This window comes from Chenopodium album, chromosome 21, assembly GCF_948465745.1.
Source record: "Chenopodium album chromosome 21, dcCheAlbu1.1, whole genome shotgun sequence".
Taxonomy (NCBI): Eukaryota; Viridiplantae; Streptophyta; class Magnoliopsida; order Caryophyllales; family Amaranthaceae; genus Chenopodium; species Chenopodium album.
In genome coordinates this window covers 16,759,919-16,778,027 of record NC_137854.1, presented here as the reverse complement: position 1 = coordinate 16,778,027, position 18,109 = coordinate 16,759,919, and the positions used below count along the sequence as shown (strand labels likewise).

The following is an 18,109-nucleotide window of genomic DNA, read 5'->3' as shown; positions in this document are numbered from 1 at the left end:
TTTTGAATTTTATTGGTTCTCTTTTAAAACCCCCTTACTTTTGCTCAATTTATTCACTTTTTTTTTTCAAACTCTTTCAAATGATTATCTGGTTATGTCTCCTTTTTTAAATTGTACGATTCCTTTTGATGATTCATATTAGCTGACACTAAATCATTTTGGGATTAAAGCTTTGTTGTTGTTATTGTTGACTCATAATGATTATTTTTCATATTAGTCGACTACAAATCATAGTTTGATTAGGGATTTGTGGTTGTTAGCTGTTGTTGTCGTATCATATCAAGATGTCACAAATCTTTGAGGGGAAAAAAAAAAGCCAAAATAGCGAGTAAACATTTTAGTCTGTGGATGAATAAGAGGATAGATACTTAGAGATCAGTAATTTATTATCCAAAAAAAATAAAAAATAATAACAATAAAAAAATAAAAAAATAAAGGTCAAACGTGACCACCACAAATTCTTGGTTAACAAAACTTCAAAACTGAATAATCCTCATTTCCGCAGGCACACATTTTCTCTGAGAACCACAAAAACATCATAGTGACGGTTGAACATGAAATAGTAAGAAATTAAGATTGGAGAAAACAAGAATAAATAAAATGAAGAATACGATTGGTCTATTGAAGATTAGAGTGATAAGAGGTATCAATCTTGTAGTCATGGATTTTATCAATAGCGATCCTTATGTTATCATAACTATGGGCTTACAGGTATTTATTCCTTTCCACTTTCTTCATAGATATTGAAGTTTGACTTTTAATTGTGTGATACATTGATTCTTTATTTTAGCCATTATAGAGAAAATAACAATTGACATTTTTTTTTCCTTCTTTTTACGGGAACAATTATTGACATGTTAATTATATTGATCGAGTTAATGTCAAAATGTAAGCGGCCGTCTTTGAATATATAGTTTTTATACTCCGTAATACTTTTTACCAATTTTAACAATTATGAGGGGTATTATACTATTATGGTCTTTTTAAATAGACATTATTAGTTTATTACAGTATCACCTCAATTCTTGGCTTGTAAGTATATAAAATATAAATAGAGACAACCTTTTTTTTTGACGGGAAATAGAGATAACTGTTGAGAAACATGATTGAATTGAACTTTTCACATGTGGTAATTAAAGTCAATGAAGACTTTACTAAGTACAATAATTTGTATAAGGTACAATAATGTATATTATTTTATTCAATTATTTTGGCTATATAAATGGAAGTTCACGTATTGTGAACTTGTAGTTGAAAAGAAAATAAAGAGATTTCCTATCATTCTACTACTTACTTCCTGTCTTCATCCCTCCACTGATAAATATCTTACCATCAGTAAAATATTTTTAACACGTTATCAGCACCAGTTTCCAGTCAGATATGGATCTACCTGAAGTTAGTTCCGAATATCAATGTCTTTTGGACAGTGGAACAACGCACACTATTTTAAAGGATAGAAATTATTTTTCACAACTAAAGTTGTTTCAAGCAAATGTGAACACTATTTCCGGGTCAGCTAAATTAATTGAAGGATCTGGAAAGGCTTGTATAATGCTTCCAAATGGAACAAAATTAATAATCAATAATGCTTTATATTCGAGTAAATCTCGAAGAAATCTCATAAGCTTTAAAGACGTACGCCAAAATGGCTATCATCTAGAAACAATGATGACAAATCAAAAAGAGTATATATGTCTCACGGCAGAAAAACATGGCAAGAAACATATATATGAGAAATTGCCAGCATATTCTTCGGGGTTATATCGTATAAACATACGACCCGTGGAAATCAATATGGTATCTAACCAGAAGTTAGATGACAAACATTTGATTATCTTATGGCATGATCGTTTGGGACATCCAGCAACTGGGATGATGCAAAGAATAATAGCACATTCAGTTGGACATTCAATAAGAAATGTCAAAATTCCCCGATCAGATGAATTAACATGCTCTGCATGTTCACTTGGCAAATTAATAATAAGGCCATCCATGAGCAAAATTGCTACTGAATCTCCAAAATTCTTGGAAAGAATTCAGGGAGATATATGTGGGCCAATTAATCCAGCATGTGGACCATTTCGATATTTCATGGTTTTAATTGATGCTTCTACACGATGGTCACATGTTAGTCTACTTTCAAGTAGAAATGTTGCCTTTGCAAAATTACTTGCCCAAATCATCAAATTAAGAGCACAATTCCCAGATCATACAATAAAGAGAATAAGACTTGACAATGCTGGGGAATTTACATCCCAAACATTTAATGATTATTGTATGTCAATTGGAATTGATGTCGAACACCCAGTAGCTCATGTTCATACACAAAATGGTCTGGCTGAATCACTAATTAAGAGATTACAAATGATTGCAAGACCATTATTAATGAGGTCAAGATTGCCACCATCTGCTTGGGGACATGCTATAATACATGCAGCAGCGCTAATTAGATTGAGACCTACAGCTTATCATAAATTCTCACCACTACAGCTTGTTTGTGGTCGAGAACCAAGTATCTCACATCTAAAAATCTTTGGTTGTGCTGTATATGTTCCCATTGCTCCACCCCAACGAACGAAAATGGGTCCACAAAGAAGACTGGGAATTTATGTCGGGTTTGAATCCCCTTCTATAATTAAATATCTTGAACCACTGACTGGTGACTTATTTACGGCTAGATTTGCGGATTGTCACTTTAATGAAACAGTATTCCCAGTCTTAGGGGGAGAGAAAGTGGACCCACGTAAGAAAGAAATTGAACTTATTTGGAATGCAACACAACTGTTGATGTTAGATCCACGAACAAATATGTGTGAACAAGAAGTCAAGAAAATTGTTCATTTACAAAGTGTTGCAAATCAATTGCCTGATGCATTTGTAGACACAAAGAAGGTGACAAAATCACATATACCAGCAGAAAATGCCCCTGCACGTATTGAAATCCCAACTGGTAATAAGGCCATAGAAAATGAATCTCAGGCACGCAGAAAGCGTGGAAGACCACTTGGTTCAAAAGATTCTAAGCCAAGAAAATTGAAAAGATTGGATGGAATAGGAAATGAGACTAATGATGTTCCCCCGTCAGAAGGTCAAGAAAGACCAAATGTGGATGAAAGTAAAGAAAATGATGATAATCCAAAAGGGGACGAACAAGAAGACAACCCTACGGGGAATGAACAAGATGTTCAAAACATCGATAACAATGAAATTTCAATGAATTACGTCTCTACAAAGACTCAGTGGAATAGAAAGGATGTTATCGTTAATGAAATATTTGCAAATTCCATCGCAATCGACATTGTGTCTGATGAAAATGATGTTGAACCTAGAACTGTAGAAGAATGTCGACGTAGGAGTGATTGGCCAAAGTGGAAGGAGGCAATGCTGGCTGAGTTAAAGTCACTTGAAAAACGAGAAGTTTTTGGAAAAATAACCCTTACACCAGCAGGTGTAAAACCCGTTGGATACAAATGGGTATTTGTGAGAAAACGTAATGAGAAAAATGAAATAGTTAGATACAAGGCAAGACTTGTAGCCCAAGGATTTTCTCAAATTCCAGGGATTGATTATGAAGAAACATATTCTCCAGTGGTTGATGCAACTACATTAAGATTTCTGGTAAGTTTGACAGTCACAAAAGGACTACAAATGCGATTAATGGATGTAGTGACTGCGTATTTGTATGGATCACTCGATACGGACATTTACATGAAAGTCCCCGAAGGACTAAAACTACCAGAAAATCACAAGCCTAGACAACTGCTTTCCATAAAATTAAAAAGGTCACTTTATGGATTGAAGCAATCTGGAAGGATGTGGTACAACCGTCTGAGTGAATATCTTATGAGAGAAGGATTCAAAAACAACCAAGTTAGTCCCTGTGTTTTCATAAAGCGATCACAATCAGGATTCGCTATCATTGCAGTTTATGTTGATGATTTAAATATCATCGGAACCCCAAATGAACTCGAGAAAACTGCAAAATACTTGATGAAAGAATTTGAGATGAAAGACCTTGGGAAAACTAAATTTTGCCTTGGACTGCAAATTGAGCACTTGAGTCATGGTATTTTTGTCCATCAATCAAACTATACAGAAAGAGTTTTGAAACGATTCTTCATGGACAAAGCAACTCCAACCAACTTCCCAATGGTTGTTCGTTCTTTGAATATGAAAAATGATCCATTCAGACCCCGAGAAGAAAATGAAGAGATTCTGGGTCCAGAAGTACCATACTTAAGTGCAATTGGAGCCTTAATGTACTTAGCTAACAATACTAGACCCGACATAGCTTTCTCTGTGAATTTGTTAGCTAGGCACAGCAATGCACCAACATATAGGCATTGGAAGGGAGTTCGACACTTACTCCGGTACCTACGAGGGACACAAGATCTTGGTTTATATTACCAACCAAAACAAGATGCTGCTCTCATTGGGTATGCAGACGCTGGATACTTATCAGATCCTCAAAATGCCAAGTCACAAAATGGATATGTGTTCACTTATGGCGGCACTGCAATATCATGGAAATCAACAAAGCAGACATTGACCGCGACATCATCAAATCATGCAGAGTTGATAGCCCTCTATGAAGCAGGACGGGAATGTGTGTGGCTGAGGTCGATGATCAGTAATATCCAAAAGGAGTGTGGAATGAACACAATAACAGAAGACCCAACCATCATCTTTGAAGACAATACAGCATGTATCGCTCAAGTAACTGAAGGATATATTAAGGGAGATAAAACGAAACATATTGCCCCAAAACTGTTCTTCACACATGATCTGCAAAAGGACGAGGAAATAAATATCCAGCAAATTCAGTCTTGTGAAAATCTTGCTGACCTGTTCACCAAATCACTTCCTTCGAAGAAATTTGAGCAGTTAGTTCACAAAATCGGAATGCGACATCTTCGTGAACTATGCTGAGATCAGGGGGAGTATTATATGTACTGCACTCTTTTTCCCTTCGATCAGGTTTTTATCCCACTGGGTTTTTCCTGACAAGGTTTTTAACGAGGCAGTACACCAAAACATATAATACAATATAGTTGTACTCTTTTTCCCTAGCTATGGTTTTTATCCCACAGGGTTTTACCTAACTAGGTTTTTAATGAGGCAACTTGTACCCCATTCCATGTGAACGTTCAAAGGGGGAGTGTTGAGAAACATGATTGAATTGAACTTTTCACATGTGGTAATTAAAGTCAATGAAGACTTTACTAAGTACAATAATTTGTATAAGGTACAATAATGTATATTATTTTATTCAATTATTTTGGCTATATAAATGGAAGTTCACGTATTGTGAACTTGTAGTTGAAAAGAAAATAAAGAGATTTCCTATCATTCTACTACTTACTTCCTGTCTTCATCCCTCCACTGATAAATATCTTACCATCAGTAAAATATTTTTAACAATAACCTTAATGTACTGCTTTATTACAAAAATGATTTCTAAAAGTGATATTACAAAGATTGTGAAATGATACAATATCCAATTGATTTGACATCCAATAAAATAGTTACTACGTATAGGGCTGTACACCGGTCCAAAACCGGACCGGACCTGACCCGGACCTGAATGGACCGGGACCGGAATCATTGAATTTTGAAGACCGGAGACCGGACCTGAATTAACAGGTCTGGTTCCGGGTCAGACCTGAACAATCAGGTCCGGTCCGAGTTTGGACCTGAACAGACCCGATTCTTGATTTGTGTTTTTTTTTCCCTAATAAAAAATCTGCTGGACCTATTATAAAATTAAATACAAAAAAAAGAAAAAGTGATTTCAAAAATAAAATAAAAAAATTTAAAAAAAAAAAAAACAAGCACCAACAATCAACATTAAATTTTGAAAGGAAAAAGTAGTAATATTACTCCAGATCAAGGCATAGAAAAAGTAGTAATATCACAATCTCTTTAACTTGATAAACCATTTAACAATTAAAGGTGGGCTATCAATATATTAAATAGATCTAAATTTCTCGCACAATTTCATACTCCTTGGCGTGAAACTAGCAGCGGGTATCTGCGAGGACGATGGTTGCTTGTGAATTCATCATACACGCTTGAAGGTGGTTGCTAGCAGGGGTAGGCGGCGGCGATCGTGACCTCTTGGTACTTGATTAGGGTGGTTGCTCGTGAGAATACGAGGGTGGTGTGGTAGATTGGGTGTTGGTGTGGTGGTCTGGTGTGCAGATCTGCTGCGTGAGGGGGTGGGTGTTGGTGTGGTGTCGGCTGAGAGAGAGAGTGAGTGAGTGAGGAGTGAGTTAGGGTTAGTGGGTTACAAGAATGCAACTGACTTGTTTTCAAATTTTGGAATTTTTTTTTTTAATAAAAAAACGCATTTTTACCGGGTTTTAGGTCCAGACCTGAAAACCCCGGGTTTGGACCTAATCCGGACCGGGACCGGACCTGAATCTACAGGTCCGGGTCAGGTCCGGTCCCAACAGGTCCGGATCAGGTCGGTTTTCAGGTCCGGTCCTGTTTATGTACACCCCTAACTACGTATATATATATACTACGTATATGTAGTTGTTAATTGTCATAAGCTTGGGTAGATACTTCAGCATTAATTTCCTTGTATTTCAAGTTCTATATGTGTATACCACTATACCATGACTTGATATTGTGATAGATATATTTAATAAATTTAACTGGTCAAAGGATAATTCTAACTGGTTAGGTTTATTAAGTGTTTATAATATTATGTAATTGGTCAAAGGATAATTTTAATTGGTTACGTTTATTAAGTGGGCCTTGGGAACAAAAGTCTGCCAGTCTATCTTGATCCGCCCTGAATTATGACAAATTATAAGATGCACCATGGTGCATATAGTTCTATGTGCACCACCAATTAAAATATACTCTCTCTTCTCTTTCCTTCTCTACTTTCCTAATTTCTGATTTTTTCCCCCTTTTATTTTCTCTCTCCTCTATTTTTCTTTCTATTTTATTTTTCATTTTCTTGAATTCGTTCATCATCTTTTAAATTGAATTCCTTCATATTCTTAATCACCATAGAGTGAATTCCTTTATTACAATAGATTAAAGGAAAAATTGGCCGCAACAACACCAACTATGACAAAGGTGCGTGTAGCAGCACAACCTTTTAAGGGTGCGGTTTACAGCACAAACTATGTAATTGGGTGCACATATTAGCATAAATGACACTAATGAACTAAGGTTGCATGGAAAAAAGTGGAATCTTTATTATTTTATATAATTGTTTAAACATTATTTAAACATATATGATTTTCCATCATGCGTAACTAAATTAGCCTTACCTTTTTTTTTTTTTTTTTTTTTTTTTCATTTAAGCATTTCTTGACCTCCACCATTATATTAAGCGGATTCCTTAAAAAAAAAAAATTGTGCTATTATTTTCCTTTGTTCGCTTCTCCAATTACTATTTCTAATATCGATCTCACATGATTGATTTAGTTTCCTATCCCTTTCCACCTAGTTAAATACTAAATTGATAAATAAAATAAAAAATAAAAAATAAAATCATTTAAATACCTTTATTCTACAAGATTTCAGGATACATAGGTAACTTTCTAAATACTAATATCAAAACCCACAAAGTGATTTCAAATACTTAATTCAAAAAATAATTTTAGAGTTGGATTTTAGGATATGTCAAATTGATTTTTTTGTTTTTGATGTACAACACTTAAATTGTGGAGGTTAAGAGAGAATTAATTTAAAGGGAAAAAATTAATTATAATGGAAGAGGAAACTAAGTCAATCATCACATGAGATGTAAAAAAAGTAATTGAAGAAACAAACGATAGAAAATAATGGCGAAAACTTTTTGAAATAATTCAATTTAATGGTTATTTAGTTACATGTGATGGAAAATGGAAAATTAAGTAGAATGAAATTAATCAAAAATATTTTTAAACAAAAAGGCATTAAAAATATTTAAGATTTCACTTTTAGAAGAAATCTACATTTTGCCAATGTCATTTATGTTGTTATGTGCACCCAAGTGCATAGTTTGTGATGTTGAGTGCACCCTTGAAAGGTTGTGCTGCTACACGCACCTTTGTCATAGTTGGTGTTGTTGCGGCCAATTTTTCCTAGATTAAATTCAAATTTTGTTTTCTTCAACCTTTGATTTGAAGCTTTGTTAATGGAGTTTGTACAATGAAGTAGTGAAGCTAAAAATGGCGTCGTCGTCGAGGAGAAGGTGGTTAAGACAATGGTGTGATTATTTACCGATGAGATTTCATTATCTAAATCACTATGGCTAGGTTTGAGTTTCGGAATATATATGTAGCTTTCATATTCTTTTGATTTTTTAGTGATAATTGTGCATTTTGTTATGAACAATTTTGTATTTGATTATATTTTATTATTTTGAACATCTTAAGTTAAAAATATGAACGTATGATGCATTTTCTTTAAATACATAACATGCATTTTTGGAATTACGAACATCTTTATTATAATTCTGAACATGCGATACATTACTTATGAACTTATTTTTGTTTTAGATCTATGTATTTTTTATTTTATTAAAAAAATTTGGCACTGTCTACTTTATAGTTTATTAATCTGAACATTTGGCATTCTGAGCAGTGTCTTCAAGTGTAGAAGTTTTTGAAGGGTGTTCAGTGGTTTGTGGTTGGGGTTCAGAAGTTTTTGTAGGGGGTTCAAAGGTTTTTGAAGGGTGTTCAGTGGTTTGTGATTGGGGTTTAGAAATTTTTGTAGGGGGTTCAGAGGTTTTTGTAGATTGTTCAGTGGTTTATGATTGGGGTTCAAAAGTTTTTAAAGGGTGTTCAGTGGTTTGTGGTTGAGGTTTAGAAGTCTTGTAGGGGGTTCATAGGTTTTTGTGGGGTGTTCAGTGGTTTGTGGTTGGGGTTTAGAAGTTTTTGGGGGTTCAGAGGTTTGTGGTTGGGGTTCAGAAGTTTTGGTAGGGGGTTCAGAGGTTTTTGTAGGATGTTCAGTGGTTTGTGGTTGTGGTTCAGAAGTTTTTGTAGAGGGGTTCAGAGGTTTTTGAAGGGTGTTTAGTGGTTTGTGGTTGTGGGTCAGAAGTTTTTGTAGGGGGTTCACAGGTTTTTGTAGGGTGTTCAGTGGTTTGTGATTGTGGTTCAGAAGTTTTTGTAGGGTGTTCAGAGGTTTTTGTAGGTGTTCAGTGGTTTGTGGTTGTGGTTCAGAATTTTTAATCGGGGGTTCAGAGGTTTTTGTAGGGTATTCATTGATTTACGGTTGGGGTTCAGAGATTTTTGTAGGGGTTTAGAAGTTTTTTGAAGGGTGTTCAGTGGATTGTGGTTGGGGTTCAAAAGTTTTGTAGGAGGTTCAAAGGTTTTTGTAGGGTGTTCAGTGGTCAGTAATTGGGGTTCAAAAGATTTTAACAATTGGTTTTTTTTTTGTTTTGTTTTTTTTTTTTTGAAAACAATTGATTTTTTCCTTAGATACATCATCTAATTTCTTCTTTTTTGGTGTTTAGACGTTGAACATTTGACTAATTATTGTACATGTACTATGTAAAAAATTTAGGGTTCAAGTTAGTATTCAAATTAACAATTTAAAATCAAATTGCGAATTTTTAAGCAATAAATTACTTACACAACTTCATCCTCTTCAGTAGGAGTAGATAATTTTGATTTTCTATATATAAAAAAAAAATTAATTTTAAAAATCAAAAAGACAATTATATAGTAGAATGTAGTTTCAATTTTACAATTTGTTGAATTATATTAGCAAATTTAACATAAATGTAGGAAAATCAAAGAAGTTTAAGTGATGTTTATCTTTTTGAATGTGTTTTCATGTATTTTTTGTCTTTCGTCATGGTAGATTGCAGTTTTTAAAGAGAGAAAAATGGTGAGAGGAGAGAGAAAATACAAAAGAATCAATTAAGGAAGGTTTTTAATTTATGAGAGGAGAGAGAGAATTTTTAAAATGAAAAAAAAATAAGATATGACAGTTTTTTTTTTGAACTTAAAATAGATACAGTTGGAGAGAGGAGGAACTAAAAAATAAAAAAATAAAAAAAAAACTGAACTTTGAGGGCTTCTTTTATTTGGGCTTCCTCTATTAGGCACATATTGGGCCAGGTGCACCTATTTCTAGGTGCATCATGGTGCACATAATACTAATTGCTGAATTATTACTCTTTTGCGGCCCTTAAATAACCACTCCATTCTTGTTTTAATAAGTGTTACACCCCAATTTAGAACAAGTTTAGCCCAAATTCTTAAGACTGGGGTGATATTATCACCTTGAGTCGATATATTTAAGACTTTCCTCATTTTTCTTCTTAAATCTCAAACAAGTCTCAAGTTGACTTAAGACTTGAGATTGAGACCCACCTCAATTTTATTATCCTTTTTTCTTTTTACACTTTTCTGCATATAATACGTCATATATATGAGTCTTAGGGCTAAAGTAATAAATTTGGGCAAGTCCGCAAGTCTTAGTGAGTCTTAACAAGAATTTGATAACATCATTTTCAATGAGAACCACCAAAAATGATATTACATCCAAGTCTTAAGACTTGGGGCTAAACTTGCTCTTAAGGTGTGTTACATTACATTCATTGACACAACCTTATAACTAAATACCACAATTGACATTTTGTGACTAGAGGGTACATTGTAATCACTAAAATTTAATAAAAAAATATTTCAAAAAGCAAAAAAAAAGTATATATATATATATTTAATATTAACGAAGTATATTTTTTTGAAACAAATATAAACAAAATATATAATCAATCAATCAATCAATAATAATAATAATAATAATAATAATAATAATAATAATATATACTAAAAGACACACCAACAATGATACTTGTCATCTCCTGGTGTGTCCATAATTATATTCTTTTTTTTTCAAAAAATAAAAATTCTATTAATTAATTAAGGTCTTAAATAATTTACAAAAATAATATTTTTTTATACATATTCCATATAACCATATTGTAATTGTTATATTTAAAGATTTCACAAATCTTTCTACAAAAAATCAAAATGTTAAAATAATTTGTGACTTATCTTACAATAAGAAAAAATATTGCTCATATTTTTTTGCCTACTTTTTAGATCCCATGTTATGCATGGTAATTTTTAATAACAATTCTTATATTAACATCTACGTAGTACATTTAATTATAAAATTTTTTTTGCGAAGAACTACCATATAAATGACGAGTTTTGGGAACAACTACTATTTAAAACTTTTTTTTTGAAAAAACTACCACAAAATCATAAAAAGTTTGGATAGCACTACCTTATCAAATTTTATGGCTACAATCTCCGGTTGTGGGGCCCTAATCTTCATTTAATCGATTTAGGACGAGAGAAGAAGCAAAACTATTTGGCGAACTCAATTAGAGATAGTTTATTTATAATTTGCCTTATGATTGACACAATTTCTCAATTGAATCTTCAAATTAGGGTTAATGGTAAAAAAAATTGAAATTTGGGGTTTTTGACATAGGGGGATTTGAGGCAATTGTTTTAAATTATCCAATCTAAGGTTCATTACTCATTTTTGTTATGTATTTTTAGCAATTAACTGATTTCACCATGAAGAGATTAGGGTTTTAATTTTTTTTTTTTAACATAAGCAACAAGGGGGAAACGAAGATTAGCAGCTATAAATAGAGGAAAGAGAAATAACTTAGGAGGGAAATATTAATTGGTGGGCCCCACGACCGGAGTTTCTAGCCGGAATACTTGATAAGGTAGTGCTACTTAAACTTTTTTATGTTTTTGTGGTAGCTTTTTCAAAAAAAAATTTTAAATGGTAGTTTAAATAGTAGTTCATCGCAAAATTTCCATTATAAAACATAATCTTGTCAAAATAATCAGATATATATTTATTACTTTTTTTTTTTACTTAAGTTTATGTAGTTGTCAATCAATATATACATATTATGAAAGGATACATCAAATAAAATATGTTATTAATGTTACTATATTAAATATACATTTGATATATTTTATTTATGTATAAAGTAGTTATCTTTTATTTATGTACATAGTATAAGATTTGTTCTCGAAATAGATTTTATTTATTTTTAAATAAAATTTAAAAACTAAGGATACACCGGGAGATGACACGTATCATTGCTGGTGTGTCTTTTGGTATATAGTTTTTGATTATTGATCGATTGATTAGAAGCTACAATTAAAAATTGTAAATATCAAATCAACATATCACATACTTTTATTGTTCCTCGACTAATTTATTATTAAAATACATCTCAATCAATAATCTATAACTATATACGATTTTAGATCACCGTGCATGTCACGAGATCTAACCTAGTAATGAATAAAGAGCTAGTTTTTTTTTTTTTTTTTTTTTTATAATATCTTTAATACTACCTCCGTTTCATATTATTTGCAACAAAGGATTATTTTATATCTCATAAATATTACCCCTTTGTTGCAAATAATATGAAACAGAGGTAGTACATGCAACTTCAACGATTAAACCAAATTGGTGCTAACTTTATTTTTGAGACATGGTTATGTCAATAATCATAGTATGCATTAAGTTGCTGTCACTTAATGTAATGTTGCCATATAATTACACATATTAATTGGTCAAACTAGTCTGCGGCTCGGGCGTTGCACTAGGTTACCACTTTGATAATTTTTTTTCCTTACGAAATTTATTTTATCATCATTTTTTTTCATTTCGCCAAATATGTATTATAATCGTGGTATTATGATTAATAATAAAGCATAGGTTTTAGTATGTTGTGCACAAATTTCAAACATAATGTTACTACTTAACATTTTTAAAATAATGCTATTAATTAAGTATAAAAATGCTACTTCTTCCGTTTCTATTTAGTTGACGCGTTTGATTTAGGCACATATATTAAGGAGAGGAGAGAGAGTGATAGAGAATGAAAAAGCAAGTGGGGTAGCTTGTAAATGCAAGGTAAAAAATTTACCCAAAAAGGAAATGTATCAACTAAAAAGAAACTTCTTAAAAAGGAATACGTGTCAACTAAAAAGAAACGGAGGTAGTATTAATTAGGGCTTGTTCACTTCAGCTTAATTTCAGTTCAGTTCAGTTCTTAATTTCCTTCTCTCATGAGATATTCTTTTCAGCTCCAATCAATTCAGTTCAGTTAAGCTTAGTACACTAAATATGAAACAGACCCTAAGTATAAAAAATGCTATTATTTAACCAAAAGTATGGGAAGATAACTTTTAACTCTCCATTATCTAGGAAATGTTTAATTTTTTTCCCAAGTTGCATATCTAGTTTTCCTTTTTAAATTGCGCATGTCATTTATAGTTGTATGTATTTGTAAAGATGACATGATTTATTATTACCTAAGGTGGTAAGGAGTTTGTTCTTGTTTCCCTGATTTTTAGTGTCCAAAACCTATAATAAAAAGGTTTATTTTATTTTATTTTTTATATTAATCTTTCAATAATTGTATGCATGATTGAATGCTTTGTTAAATGGTGATGGCGTGTTGTTAAGTGATGATGTGACACAATGCCTATTATGAAGGAAATGATGTGTTGTTAAAGGATTTGTGTATTGACAAGTGTGCTAGTCAAATAGTATTATTATAACAGGGAAAAAGTATTCAATATTTGTAATTTCTGGTAATAAAAAATTAAAGATATTAAGGGTTAAAGGTATAAAGAGTAAAGACCGTGTAAAGTTAAAATGAAACTATCAAATTGAAATGGAGAGACTAGGGAGTAATAATTATTGCAAATTTGCAATTTTTTAAAAATGGAGGGGTAATAAACATTTTCATGAATTTGGTTATTTTTTTTTTAAAGAAAAAATAAAAAATAAAGTCAAACGCACCACAACACCAATACAAGTTTGAAGTTTCCAGTTTCCGAGCGCACACATCTTTTTCATAACAACAAAAGCATAGCGACGATTGAACACAATTTTTTAGTGAAAACGTTGAAGATAACAACAATTAATAATGGCGAATATAATCGGTCTTCTCAAGATTAGAGTGATTAAAGGTACCAATCTTGTAATCAAGGATTCATCCAGTAGCGATCCTTATGTTATCATCACTATGGGTTCACAGGTATTTTATCCTTTCCACTTTCTTGATTTCCCAGATTGATTTTTTATAACAAGACTCATTCTTTGTCTTCATTTTTTGTTATTCGAGTGGATGTTAACTAGATTAGTCGGTAAAAGTCTTGGGGTGATACCCAATGAGAATGAAATCTCGTCTACATCATTTTTCGATTCCCTATGTAATCTCTTGATACACTGTATGCCTATAAAAAGAATTTTTAAATTTTGAAACGAAATCACAAATGTCGGTGAAATGATATGGTATCTGGTGAAATTGCAGTATATATTCCGTAGTTGTTGATAAGTTAGACGCACTTTTGCAATTGTTTCCTATTATTCCAAGTTCTGTTTTTTGAGTTATTTGAGATTGATTTCCAATGTCTAATTTCAGTTATGCTTTGATTTATCCGTTTTTCCAACAATGTAAAAGAACTTTTTATGGATGATGTAAAAGTGATTTAAGTTGGTAGGAATGCAAAATTAGGAGGTGCAGTACAAAGTGAGAATTGTTATGGAATGGAACATATACTTGTCCAAAACAATCATTTTAATTAGATTAGATTATATTTAGGAGATTAATTGTTTTATCGATCAATCAAAGCCTTAATCCCATAAAAATGTCAGAGATAGGATTCGAACCCAGCTCCCATACAAAGATACATCACTCTTTAACCAACATGACAAGATTTGTTTAATATTTGAATAATTGTTTGAATGATTGAAATACTTTGTTGGAAAACATTTTGTCTAGTTAACAAATCATGTCTCTAAGGGATAAGTTTTGTTGAAGTTTTGGAAAAGTTTCGGAGTTTTGAAGGTGTTGGAAATGAAAGCATTGACCCCAAATGGAGTTTCTGTGCATCAATGTGTTTAGTGTGATAGTGGCAGCTAGAAAGTGAAGTTCCAACATAAATATAGTCACAAATGTAGCATAATCTTCTCATGATAGGAATCAACACTTAAGTTCTTTAAGAACAAGGATGTTTTGCTGATTCGATATAGAATAAACAGTATGCATAACATAATTGTCTTAGGTTCCTAATTCCCTTAATGAAATACATTTAAGGAGGTTGATAAAATTAGTTTTACTACTGATGCAACCCAAAATACTTTGGTTATGTAATTCTAACTGTTTTGTTTTATCCGAAGTATATCTCTTGGTTAGATACTGATATATCACTAAGTATTATCCCAATAGTATCCTATTAATAAACAATTTCTGAATCTTCTGAGTAACACTCTAATGGTCATATAGTACGAGGACTCTTAAATATTAACCTTATACTGTATGCAAAGTTATGGAGGCTTTATCGACAAGTTTCATTTTCAGACTTCACCCTTTCATTTTCAGACTTCACCCTTTCATTTTCAGACTTCACCCATCATTTGTCAGATTTGCAGTGATTATTTTGAGCTGGAATTTATATTCAAGTTTGAGACACAGCATTTTGCAGAGCAGAACACAATAGCCCTCCAATTTCTTTGGTGTATTGATTAGGTTATGGTGTTACCTTTAAACTAAGTATTTTTCCAATAATATTCTATTAATTTATGGTTCCCCTTAAATTGTCGATTGCCCTGTAATCCATATGCTTGTTAATAGAGTACATACTAGGACAGAGTTGGGTTTCTAGGGAGTTGGACTGGGTTGCATCCTGTTTGTATGCTGCTGCAGCTTGCCCTTTCTTTTGCTGCTGCAAAAAACAGTTCTCTCTCTTTAAGTGCAACCCGTTAGTGCATGAACAATTGATCATGTTTGAAAAATCATATTGTGCTCTATATTTAATTTGGGTTTCGAGCTATACACTATGTTTGGGATAGGAAATTTTGGAGGGAAAGTGAGGGAAGGAAAAGTGAGTAATATAATGTTCCTTATTTGGGTAAGACATAGAGCAAGGGAAGGAAAGGGAAATGGTTGGATCCATTTTCCTTCCTCTTTAATAAAACAAAATTCCTCCTTTGTTGGAGAGATTTGGAATAAAAATGAAAGGTCACCCTCTCCCTCCCTTCGCCCTCCTTTCTCTTTGCACTTTTTTCTTCCCCTCCCTTTCCCATTACACTCCGTGCGTTTTTAGGGTCTAAAATCTAATTTTTAAGTTTTATAGTAATAGTGAGTGTGTTAATATGCATGCTAAGCTTCTCGATTTCTCTTTCCTCTCAAATTCTGTGCCAATTTCCTGTATAAAAGATATAAAAAACTATCATGTCTATCCTGCCCCTTAGTGAATTTCCTTTGAAAGTTTGAATTGGTTCTTCAAGTTCATGGACTTGTATTGTAACTTTTGCATTTATTTCCTACCTTTTTTCATTCAAATACTGCTTCAGATTTATTCGAAGACTTCCTGTGCAGCATAATATGTCACGTATGTTTCCTGTAGTTAGCAGAATTTTAGGTTATCCTGGGGCTGGATGGTGCTGTTGTATGCTTATATGCTATGCAGATGCAGATGCAGTTTTATTAACTTCATTGTAATTTACTGCAGAAATTGAAGACACGGCATGTGAAAAATGACTGCAATCCTGAATGGAATGACGAACTGACTCTTGCAATTTACGATCTAAATGATCCAATCAACTTAGTGAGTATCTTTGTATCTTTTGAACCCACTACACACTCCCCATTATGCTGTTCCATTATACTTGCGTAGGAACTTAATTGTGTCTTTCAGACGTTTCAGTCATGCTAACAGATTACAGTATTGTTGAAGTCATTTATCAGTCTCTTAAAAAATATTTATAATCTTGGATGATTACCTTTCTTTTTTTATTTTTTTATTTTTATTTTTTTAATCTATTATACCATTTTTTTAAATAGTAAATTTTCTTACATTTCTATTTCCAGATCAGTAGCTTTACTGATAATTACTATACACTGAAAAACTATACAAACTGCCTTATGATGGTTTAATGTGCAGTTATTTGATCAATCTTTCTTTTTATGTAGACAGTGTACGACAAAGACACATTTACTAGTGACGACCTAATGGGTGAGGCTCAGATAGACATTAAACCATATGTAGAATGTCTGAAGGCAAGATCAAGTGATCTCCCAGATGGCACAGTTGTTAATAAGATCCTTCCGAGCAGGGAAAATTCGTTAGCTGATGTGAGCCAAATCATTTGGAAGGATGGAAAGTTAGTGCAGGACATGATTCTCAGGCTAAAAAATGCAGCAACTGGTGAGGTAGAAATCCAAATCGAGTGGGTGGATGTTCCAAAATCTTAAACTCTTGTATCTTGAGAATGTGAGAAGTTTATACATCTGTTTCCGACTTTGGGGTGGAGTTATAGCTTGGTTTTGAGTGTTTAGTTTGTAACTTGATTGTGCTTCTCTCTCCCTTTGCTTTTTTCTTATGTGTTAAGTTTGTAAATTAGACTGAGTTTTTATTCTTGTGTGCAACTGCAACTTTTAGTTAGCTTTAGTCGAATAAGCGCAGGAACTTCAGTATTGATTATAAATGCATAACATTGCACATGCATTGCGCTGTGCTCCCATGTCTAAGGTCTTATACAAAGTGTTTTGACCCGGCTAGTCGAATAGTCGTAGACATGTTATTAACACTACTAGTTTATTATGTTGTGTAATATTACTAATATATACTTTCTGTAGATATGTAATTTCATGAATCATATTTATATAGGATTTATAGGCACATTTATGCTAATATATATTGTATTTTCATTTAGGTTTTTTAGTCGCTTTTTAGGTAGCATTCTCATAAGTTGTCTGTTTTGTGCATGTTCTATTACGTTTCGCTTGTATTTTCTTAATGTTTCAGATAGTTTTCACATTTATTTGAACGTTTTTGGAGAGGTTTTGGAAGAATCGGACAATAAAAAGATGAACTGTCTATGAATCGAGGTTAAAAGATATATGTGTTTGTGGAAACTTAGATTGAGATTTATATATATGCACGAGGGATGATAATAGAGAACACGAGGGTCGCTATCTAAATGGATTTGTAGAAACTAAGAAATGATGATTACATAGTGTAAAAAATGACCTTAGTTTACTCTTTTGATCATTAGCATCTACTAGCCTCTATATACATGTTGCACACTTGCA

General features: G+C 32.5%; 1 protein-coding gene across 2 annotated transcripts; it reads left to right on the top strand.

Annotated features, from left to right (window-relative positions):
• Positions 1–433: 433 nt before the first annotated feature.
• On the top strand, positions 434–17,538 carry LOC145603090 (protein C2-DOMAIN ABA-RELATED 7-like). Of its 2 annotated transcripts, none has more exons than XM_081659208.1 (3): positions 434–711; positions 16,527–16,622; positions 16,988–17,538. In XM_081659208.1, the coding sequence occupies exons 1-3, from the start codon at positions 601–603 to the stop codon at positions 17,267–17,269; spliced, it is 489 nt and encodes a 162-aa protein (XP_081515334.1). In that variant the 5' UTR covers positions 434–600; the 3' UTR covers positions 17,270–17,538. The 2 variants fall into 2 exon arrangements, with proteins under 2 accessions (XP_081515334.1, XP_081515335.1); XM_081659209.1 differs by lacking the exon at positions 434–711 and adding an exon at positions 13,002–14,047.
• The last annotated feature ends 571 nt before the right edge of the window (positions 17,539–18,109 follow it).